The sequence below is a fragment of the Suricata suricatta genome, chromosome 14, assembly GCF_006229205.1.
Source record: "Suricata suricatta isolate VVHF042 chromosome 14, meerkat_22Aug2017_6uvM2_HiC, whole genome shotgun sequence".
Classification (NCBI taxonomy): domain Eukaryota; kingdom Metazoa; phylum Chordata; class Mammalia; order Carnivora; family Herpestidae; genus Suricata; species Suricata suricatta.
In genome coordinates, this window is record NC_043713.1 from 68626244 (window position 1) to 68636483 (window position 10240).

At 46.8% G+C, this 10240-nt stretch overlaps 1 protein-coding gene across 6 annotated transcripts in view; it reads right to left on the reverse strand.

Annotated features, from left to right (window-relative positions):
- Positions 1-390: 390 nt before the first annotated feature.
- Positions 391-10240, reverse strand: part of MORC2 (MORC family CW-type zinc finger 2) — a 41653-nt gene continuing 31803 nt past the window's right edge. For 2 of the 6 annotated variants that reach the window (XM_029922939.1, XM_029922936.1), the window contains 10 exons: positions 9350-9424; positions 8884-9264; positions 8245-8373; positions 7726-7780; positions 7160-7301; positions 6775-7026; positions 6596-6689; positions 3420-3608; positions 3234-3326; positions 391-2155 (listed from right to left, as the gene is read on the reverse strand). In XM_029922939.1, the coding sequence (XP_029778799.1) occupies positions 2087-2155; positions 3234-3326; positions 3420-3608; positions 6596-6689; positions 6775-7026; positions 7160-7301; positions 7726-7780; positions 8245-8373; positions 8884-9264; positions 9350-9424 (1479 nt within the window). In that variant the 3' untranslated portion in view covers positions 391-2086. The remainder of the gene's footprint in view (positions 2156-3233; positions 3327-3419; positions 3609-6595; positions 6690-6774; positions 7027-7159; positions 7302-7725; positions 7781-8244; positions 8374-8883; positions 9265-9349; positions 9425-10240) is intronic. The other 4 variants (XM_029922938.1, XM_029922937.1, XM_029922941.1 and 1 more) reach the window with 4 other exon arrangements.

A 10240-nucleotide genomic window follows, 5' to 3' on the forward strand; every position in this document is an offset into this window, starting at 1 on the left:
AAAGTGGATGTTGAGGGGTTGGGGAGTGCCTCGGTGGCTCAGCCAGTAGAGCAGAGGTTGAGCATCGAACTCTAGATTTTGGCTCAGGTCATGATCCCAGGGTCATAGGATCGAGTCCTGTGTCGGGCTCTGTGCTGGACGTGGAGCATGCTTAAGATACTTTCTCATTTTCCTCTGCCCCTCTCCCCTGCTTGTGCTATAATTTAAAAAATTTTTTAAAAAGTGCATACATCAAGAAGTTTGAGCTAAAAATGTTTAAGAAATTCAGCATTTCTGTGGATGTTAAGGAGGGTGAAGACATAAAAAGGAAGACGGTGATGAGGAAGAATGTGAAGACATAGTGGCAGAAAGAAGGTGTTGAATTTTACTAAGAGAAGAAAACAGACTGAGTTCAGGAGTCTCACCAAAGTTTTATAGTATTGCATTTTGATTACAGGTATGTAAATTAAAAACTTGAGTATTATCCTATGGTAAAAATGCAGAACCAACTTCCTTTCAGATTAAAACAGTAGGTTTGGGGACAAAAATGAACCACATGCTGCCTGGGATGATGAGAGAGAACTGGATGGGAAAGGAATCATCAGGTCAAGAAGTCCCAAGACTCAGACAATCTTCCAGAAGATGAGGCCAGGTTCGGAGTGGTATTTCCCTAAATAACCCTCCTCCAGGGATGTGGTTTAGGGAAGTCTCAAACCCACAAGCTGCAAGTGCTTCTGGACACACGCACAAATGGGTAAAGACTTCCCTCACCAGTGTCTCCCAGTCTTCCGCAGACTCCACAGAATGGCATGTGGGCTACTGTTGACTTAGGGTGGGTAGATGCCAGAAACACACCAAGAAAGGTCTGAATCGCAGCCAGTGGTACCAGGCCATAGTTCTTGTGCCTCTAGAAAACACAAAGTCCCCAGGTAGAAGAAAGAAGAGAGTTGGGGGAAATCAAACCAGAATTTCTCCAATGACCACTAAAGAGAAACTCAGCAACTCTTGCCTTTGTCTTTGACCCTGAGAAGTTGCCTGTGGGACACAGCTGTGTAAGGCCGTGGCTAGATAGAAAGGAAGCCAAGGTGTGCTTCCTGCAGAGCTGCCTCTGGAGTCCCTGTGGCTCAGTGACCCCCTCTCCTGTCTGGGCCAGAGCAGGGACCAGTGGGACCACGTAGAGGGGAACAGTAAAAGGAGTAGGAGCAGCAGCAGCAGCAGCAGCAAGCTCTCCAGATTAGCCAGCACCATCTGAGGCAGCATGCCTTCTCCGGACTCTGCCAAACCCACAGACAGAGGTCACCATCAAATCAGTAAAAGGGACTTTCTCAAAAAGAATCCTATGGAATTCAAACATTCATTCAGTGTGCATCCCACCTCTGTGTGCAGCCCACCACAGTCAGATCTGTCTACTGCTCAACCTGGACTCAAGTTTTTGAGGTGGGAAATCTCACTGTCCAGTTAACTGAGGAAATCACTGCCACAAGGAGAACCTGAGTGGTAGATGGGGAGGTTGAATGGGAGGCTCTTTCTTCCCCAAGCTGTTTGGACAATGCCACAGCCATAATGACTGACAGATGGATGGGCTGACATTCATGTCCTGACTTGAGACAGGAGCTGCTCAGTGCTGTTCCTCTTTCCTGACCCACTATCCCCACAGGTCTCCCAGATTAGAGCCCCCAGGAGAAGCACCATTCTGGAGGGCTCTTTCCCTTCCCCACCCCTCAGATCCCAACACTGTTCATCTTCTAGAAGAGACTAGCCCTGCCCCTGAAGCCTCTCCAACTTCTGGATGGCACTGGATTTACCACATTGTGAGAAGCCAGGAACCAAGAGAAGGAGCTTGGTATCCTGGTTCTCTGCTCTTTGCCCAATAGTTACCAAAAAAATGTATGTTCTCACAGCAGGTGCAGCATCTTATTTCTTTTAAAAAATAAGTATTTATAAACTTAGGGAGGAAGATTCAAAGAATCAGAGTATTTTTCCCTCCAAAATCACAAATGTTTTATGTGAGTCAAACCAAGGTAAGTCCACAACCCATGAACAAAACACCACCCCCTAAGGACTCTGCCTTGAAGGGCAGAGGAGCTGATCTTTGGCTCCGAGCCCTTCAGTCCCCCTTGGTGATCAGGTCCTCGATGTAGGCATCCAGCTCATCATCTGTGTTGATGTCTATGTCCTGGAATAGAAGGGAACAGTCAGTTGGGGGTCTGAAAGAGTTGCAGGGGGGCCTACCACCTCCCCATCCTTCTTGCAGCCCATGGAGCCTGAACCCAGAGTCCCCTCCCCTGCCCCCCCCCACCCTGGCTGTCAGGCCTGTCCCATCTTGATCATTCCCCCCCCCCCATCCTTTATACACAGATGACGCCCAGATTTCTTGCTACTGTCCTGCCTCTACCCCAGGTTCCTGGTTCCTGGTTGCCTTAGATGTGCTGCAGGCTTCTAAGACTCAGTACATGCCAAACAGCCCAAATGTAACACCCCACCCCAGGTTGTGTCCATCTCAATATAGGCTACCACCTTCCCTCACCCAGGGGCTCAAGACAAACCAGAAGAATCACCTGTCTCCTTTCTTTTTTCTTCAGGTATTACAAATCTGTGTTTCTCACTGTCACCATCTAAATATCAGGCCACCAGAATCTCTCACCCAAGTCCTGGGTTCTAACCTCCACCCCACTCCAGGCTTTCCTACAACCAACTAGAGTAAATGTCTTAGGTTGCAAACTGGACTGTGCCACAACCCTCCAGGAACATCCCACCTTGTACAAGCCCTGCCTCTTCTATAGCCCACAACTCCCTGCCTTGGGCCCCTGATCCTACTCTTACGTCTGCCCAAAGCACTCACAGCCAATCTTGTATGACTGATTCTACTCTCAGCTCAAATACCAACACCCCTCTCTCAGGCCAACCCTGAACACCCTAATAAAGTGGCCTCCCTGTTTTCCTTTATTTACTTCACAGCACTTCCAACCATCAATATTCTGTGTCCTTTACCACTATCGGGCCATGAGAATAGGGACCTTATTTTGCTTCTCTGGTTCACCTGGTATCCACAGGACAGACAGAGAGCCATGTCCTCAGTTTTCGCTGCCTGGATAAAGGATTGAGACCCTACAGGGGTACTCCCTACTTCTAAGCAACCCAATCCCATCTGGGCGTCATCTGGAAAAGCAAGAACTTCTTTGTTTTATGGCTTGGAGGATTTTTCAAACCAGGCTATAAATCAGAAGATCTAAACAAGGGCAAAAATCTGATACCGTGGGTCTGGCTGGGATGAGGCCCAGGCAGCCGCACCACCTCCAGCCCTCTTGGTCAGGATGCTGTGCAGCCAGGGTTGAAACCACAGATTCCTGTGAGTAGGGAGAAGGGAGCAGGAGGTGCCCAGGCCCCCCTCCCTGAGACACCAGGTGGTCCAGCTGCAATAAGAGGGCTGCCTGGCTCACCTCCTGCACCTTTTGCAGGAGCGCCACGATGTTGGTCCTCAGCTTCTGCAGCTTCTCCTCTGTCTCTCGGAGCTTTCTCTCAGAAGTACGCAGACTCTCCTCAGAGGCCTTGGCCCGTGAGTCGGCACGGCTCTGGTAGGAATGGCACAGATTCTGGAGCCCCACTTCATACTGTTTGAAGTACTCTTTCTGTAAGGAGGAAAGCCAGAGGGTGAGTGCATGGGCTTATAGGAGTCCCCAGGGCCTCTCTAGATAGGCACTAGTATCCCCAACAGGCTCAGCTGAAGGATGTGTGAAGGGATATCCATATAAGAAGGAACAAGTGGGCTTTCTAGCTCCAGAGTAGACCTAATGCCCATCTCATGGGGCTGCCATGAGGATAGAGATGAGATCACCCATGTGAAGCACTCAGCAAAATGCCTTGGCAGATGGCAAGCCATTGGAAATGTGAGGCAAGATTCTTCCATTGCAGTTGGGACAAAAAAGACAAGTCTCTCTCCCAGCTCAATCACATCTAACTTCACCACAGTCCTTTCAGCAGTCCATTCCAAGTCACACCCCACAATGTCAGAACCAAAAATCTTGTTCCAGAAATATTTATCAAGCACCCACCAACAGATTTGTATAATATAACTATATAAGCAGCATCAGAGCTTTTACTGTCTTTCCTAAGTACCTGAAACTTCCAAAGTATGGGGCAATGATGTTAACTAACAGTTTCTCTAGATATGAGGCTTTTCAAACTTTTAAAAGGTAGAAAACTTGCTTCAAAAGAAATGTTACATGGAATCTCATTTAAAAATTTGAGCAGTAACCTTTATTTTCAAAACTCAAATTGATAACATGATTTACTCATAAATCACCAACGACAATGATAAAGCCATTTTGATAAAAATGAGTGGTCCTGGCTGACCACTGCAGTAATATCAACTCCTACATTTACATGCTTCTGTAAAGATGTATGAGTTACTTGGCATTTAGTGGTTTCTTACTGCTGTTTTTAAAAACTGTTTTGCTGCAAGTACTTACCTTACAATTTTGGAATATTATCCTATTAAACCAAGATAGCAAGAGAAATTTCAGGTTCTATGTAGAAAATAATTACCTTGGCAGCACAAATTGAGTGTTCAAGCAGGCTCCAAAGTATTAAAACTCAGTATACAATGTTTGGAGCCTGTGATCTGTGTTCATTTTTTTTTTTAACTCTTTAACTTTCTATTACAGATTTGCATGTAGTTATATTCCTTTAATAGATATATATATTTTTGAATCTAATATTTGCAGGACTTCTGAGGGCTTTACGGGAACTCCTAGTTCAGCATGATGGGAAAAAGGATGATCTTTCACAGATGGACAAGAACATAATGAACATTAGATTTTGTTGTGTCCCTGCCATTAAAAAAATCAGTTTGACTTATATTAGACATTCTGGTCAACAGGCTATAGATGTGTTAGTGGTATACCTCCTTTTACAGGCTCAGATGCTCCTGGCTGTGTTTGTGGTCTGAGCAGCAGGAGGTTAAAATCCCCATCTCTTTCCTCAAGTACACAATTGCCATTATGTAAGCCCGACATCTTGAACACACTAGCCCTGCAATTTTGATTCTAGTTCTATTCTCTAGAAACTCTTCCCTAGAAAACTTAAGCTATTGCAGCCATAAAAATATCTATCCCATTTGATGTAGGCAACTCACAGATCCCATCTGCAGCCCTGGCCGCCCCACCCCTCCAAGTTCCCAGTCCCTAATCTCCATCTGCCCACTGGGCATCACCAGAAATGTAGGTGCCAGTGGTTCCAGCCCAACACAAATCACAATTTATCACCTTTCTTACCCTCACTCTGTTTTCTTTCCCAGTTAATAGCTTTGTCATCACTTCCCATAGGCCTGAGACACAGGAAAGCATGTGGCCTCTGCCTACTCCCCCATCACTTGCTTCCTATCAACAGCCTCTGACACAGCCCTTCCCCCGGTCAGTCTACTTTCACCACTCTGGTTCCTGTTCCTGTTCCCTCACCTCTGACCTTTCACAAGTGGACCTGCCCCCTTGCCCTTGCATCTTCCATCCACCCACACACTCTGTCACCAGATACTTAAGAGGTATCCTCTTAGGACAGGGTCAGTAGACTAGAGTTCCAGACCAAATCAGCTGCCTATTTTTATAAATAAAGCTTTACTGAAACACAACCACATCCATTTCTTCAAATTGTCTACTGCAGCTTTCACACTGCAATAGGGGAGTAGTTGCCACAGAGACTGTAAAACCCACAAAACGGAAAACATTTGCTAACTGGTCCTCTACAAAAAAGTTTGTGGACCCCTGCCCTAGACCAGATTCAGACTAACAACCACCCTCCAGCTCCAAACTTTTGCTGGCCCTCCACACAAGGTTTAAACCACCATGGCTAATACCAGACATTCAAGACACACCATAACTTGGCTCACGCCTTCTTCTTCCCTCACCACACTCCTGCTGCCTTGACCTGGGAATTTTCATCCCTCTGACACCTTGCTCACAAAAGTTCCCCTGCCTCAAACCTTGCCCATCACTACACAGGCAGAAATCCAATCTTCTTCAGACTGCTGCTCTCTCCCTCCCCAAGACTGCCACAGCCCAATTACCTGCTTCCGCAGCCCTGCCTGCTCTCAGTCTCATGTCCAGCTACCTGACAAAAATTCAGTCTCTACTGAATTTTCAGCCCCCTAGAGGCAGCATTCCCTTTTGCTGACCCATTAAAAGGTCCAACATAGGGCCTGTGCCACAACAGCATAACACCACCCAGTGCTTGCTTCCAAACATCTGTATCTCCACGAGTCAAGTTTTAGGCACTTTGAGCCTAAGTTCTTCACTATTGCTTGGGACAAGTCTACTTCGTCTGCAAGGGTAGAGGAAGAAGGGCATATTCATTGTAAAATGTGAAACCAAGCTTCTGTCCATAAGTGAGGATTCAGCCCCAACATCTTATGGTAGGGTGTGGTCGGATTCTGCACACCATGATCACATCCCATCTAAGCTGCTTCTTTTTATACAGTAAGTTTCCTATTCCTTTCTCTCAGGAAAAAAAAAAAAAAAAGGAAACTGGTTGGGGGGGTGGGGATACAGCTGAGAGCTGATAATCACTAGCACAAAGGGGCAGGGGCATGTACAATATAAATCAAAGGTTAGACCAGACTCACCAGAGGAAATGATATTAGCTCATCTGAATTCATAGCACTCAGCTCCTTCTTGGAGATGGGGAAACTTGGAGGCAGGAAATACCGTAAACAATTCCTAAAGAAGGTAGGGAAAGGAATTCAGAATACCAAGAACAAGGTGGAGAGCTACTGCTATCCCCAGAGTGGGAAGACACACGCACCGGAGGATCTGAACGAGCAGGTCAATGGTCTCATGGTTGGTGCTGGGGGCAGTGGTGTCGGGCTCTATGCGGATGCAGTCAGAAGTGGAGGGCTCTGCCATGGCTACAGCCTGCTGGGCCACCACCACCTCCTCTTCCTCCTCTTCCTCCTCTTCCTGCTCCTCTTCCCCGCCCTCCTGCTGAGTGTCGGGACTCTGGTACTCCGGAGAAGGAGGCTTCATCAGCCGCACATCTTCACTGCCTTTCTCTACCCTAGGGAGGCACACAACATTATGTATGTCCCAGGTTCCCAGGATGGGCTGCCTGCAGGGAGGCTAGGGATACACACACACACCATCCCCCACCCACCCAGCCAACTCTGTCAGCCTTTGAAAAGGAGCATTACCAGCGGTCTCTTGGAGTGGTGTCTGTGGGCACGTAGTCAAACTTCACCTTCCACCGCACCACATGCTTGCCCACCTCCACGGCTGTGACCCGGCCTGTATACCACTCCCTGTTCACACGCACCTCCACGTGCAACCCTTTATCTGAGACAATGAGAATGGAGTGGGTGTCAGAAAACTATAGAGTCCCCCACTCAGCCAGGGTCACCTTGAGAGAGGCAGCCCCAGGATTTGCAGGGACAAGAATTCCTAGATACTTGCCCACACTTTTCCAGGAACATGCAGCCCAGCCACCCTAGTCTCCTTCCCCATCTACCATGAAGGTACCAAAGAGGAGCAGGATGAGTGACTGACTACTAGAAGTGCAAGCCAAGAAATCTGTGCTAAAAATACACATAAGGGTGTGTTCTCTTCAGACATCATCTTGGCATCAGACTTAGAACCACTGCTGCACAAAAGCCCAGAGCCAGGAAAGCCTCCAAGAGTCTTTATTACGATAAACTGTTGCCAGCTGAGGGCTCCCAATACCCCTTCCCCCACAGGCTGCCAGGAACCTCCCCCCACTCACCTTTCTGAGCCCTCTTAAGGTCAGCTGTGTCCTCTTCCCCAGCACTGTCTGAGAGCTGCAAGGAAAACAGTCCATTAGAGGTATCCCCAATGCCCCTGAATAGGAGATTTTTGCATGATTGGCCACCCAAGGTCATCAGCTGCCACATCATATTGTATTATATGGATGCTTAAATCTCCAGGCCTCACCAAGAGCTGCTCTCTAAATCACTACTGTATCTATCCTTCTGCCATCTTTATAAACAAGATAGCATGCAAAGGACAGAAAGTCACAGACACAGGGAAACAAAGCGTTTCAAGCCTTCCTCATGTATATACGTTCTCCGCCCATGATTAGAGCCAGAAGCCAGTTTCACTCAGAAGCCTACCTGACACCATGTTTCTAAGTCATCTACATGACTAAGAGTCCTACAGAGATGAACTGGGTTTCTTGGAAGGCTGAGGTCACAAAACAGAAACAGAGGTGGTACAGTCTGCAACCCTGGGGAAGAAGGCTCTAACCTCACCTGGGACCACCTACCTCATTTAAGTCCTTCTTCTCCTCCTTCACAGCAAACTTGCCCCGTTTAGACCTCTCTTTCCTCCTCTCAGCTTCCTCAGCTTCTTCCTCGTCAGAAACCCCAAGAGTCCGCTTCTGACTAGGAGTTGTCTACGGCAACAAGAGAGGGAATGTGAGGGTTCCTGCCAGCCCATGAGGTGCAGGAAGATTTTTTTACCTGGCCTAAAGGAGCTGTTCTGCGGATATGCTTCTCAGTCCCCCGAGGGCTGAACCTCCCCTGACATTAGTCAGTACACAGCAACCTCCTAGTCCCTGTGCCCACGAAGACCTTTGCTCAAAACTGTTGTAGGGGGAGCCTCTCAGTTCACTTCTCTCTTAGCCTGCCTGGCCAGCCAGCTGTGACATCTCTGAAACATATGTCCTTTTGCTGCAGCCCACCAATGCTGTCACCAGGCTGCCAACCTATGCCCACAGCATAGAAGCTGATGGAGGTGACTCAAATTATGGCAGATGAAATTTAAAGGGAGCAGTGAAGAGCTCCCCTCTACTATTTAAACCCCTCCTGAGGGGGAACAGAAAGCTCCCCTAGTACAGCTTTGACACAGCCTGATTCCACTCCTACACCACTGAAGGTAGGTTCAGGTTGGAAAAGCATCTCACTAGGGAGAGTTTACTGGGTGGCTCTGGCTTCTTGACCACTGGAGTCTTGATGGCTCTGGGAGCAGGGACTTCCCGAGGGCTTTTGGAGTTGGGCAGCAGAGACGATGACAGTGGCTGCACCACAGGAGTGGGCCGGGGTGCAGTCTTGACTGGCGTATTAGCAGGCTTCCGGGGTGCCTCCAGTGGATGGAGCAGCCTGGATGTACTGGCCTCCTCCCGGGCTGCCAGGGCAGGAGGCTTTGGGATGCTGCTGATGACAGGAGCCTTTCGGGGCTGGCTGGTTGGCCTGGGAGCTTGCAAGGAAGGGGGTCTGCTTGGGGCATTCTTGATGACAGCAGGTAAAGGAGGTGACCGAGGTCGCTGAGGTCTACGTGCAGGTTCCTAAAAGAGACCCAGAGAAAGTGAGAATACTGATCCTAGCATTAGACACCTAAGGAAAAGCCACTCCCCTGTGCCTGGGCTTTACCTCAGTGGAAGGTCTGGTGGTCACTTCCAAAGGCAATTTCTTCAGGTCAGCTTGGGAACGGATAGGTGTGGTTTTCTGCACAGGAAACAATTAATGATGAGGTTGTCTGCATATCTTGGTACATTCAAACAAAATTCTTTTTGAATCCCTATAGGTCTGGGATTATGGTCAAACAAAAAATAAAACCTAGGCCTATTATAAAACTCCCTACTATTAGAAGACTCCCATTCTCACTGGGGAGACAAAAAAAAAAAGAAACTAAACCATCAGCAAACTACAGGATTCTATGTGTGACTAATCTAGCATTGAAGAGACCAGAAAGAAGTGTTAATGGACTAAATTCCCATAAAAGTCGCCAGAAAAAGGAGGAATAGCCTGATGGACAAAGCCAGAATGGACAAGTAAGATTCAGCAGATAGTGAGGCATGCAGAAGATATCCAGGTTAATGTGACCATCTGCACAGAAAGAGAAGCCAGGAAAAAAAGCTTTTATAATCAATACAATAAAGGATTAATACCACAAATGCATCTCAAAAACCTGACAAATCAATTAAAAATATATATATAATAAACAATTCTGAAAAAAAGTAAAAAAATTGTCCAATTTAGAAACATGAAATTCTAAGATGCATATCTTTGCCTGTCAAACATGCAAAAAATACCTTAAAATAAATGTACTGCTTGTAAAAAATCAGAAATTAACACATCTTTTGGAAGATAATTTGGAAGCAGTTATGAAAAGCCATAAAATTTTACAAACACTTTTATTATTTGAAGTTCACTTCTGGAAAATTATCCCAAGAAAATTATGTGCTAAAAAAGAATATATGTGTCATGACATATATATATATATATATATATATATATATATATATATATATATATACACAC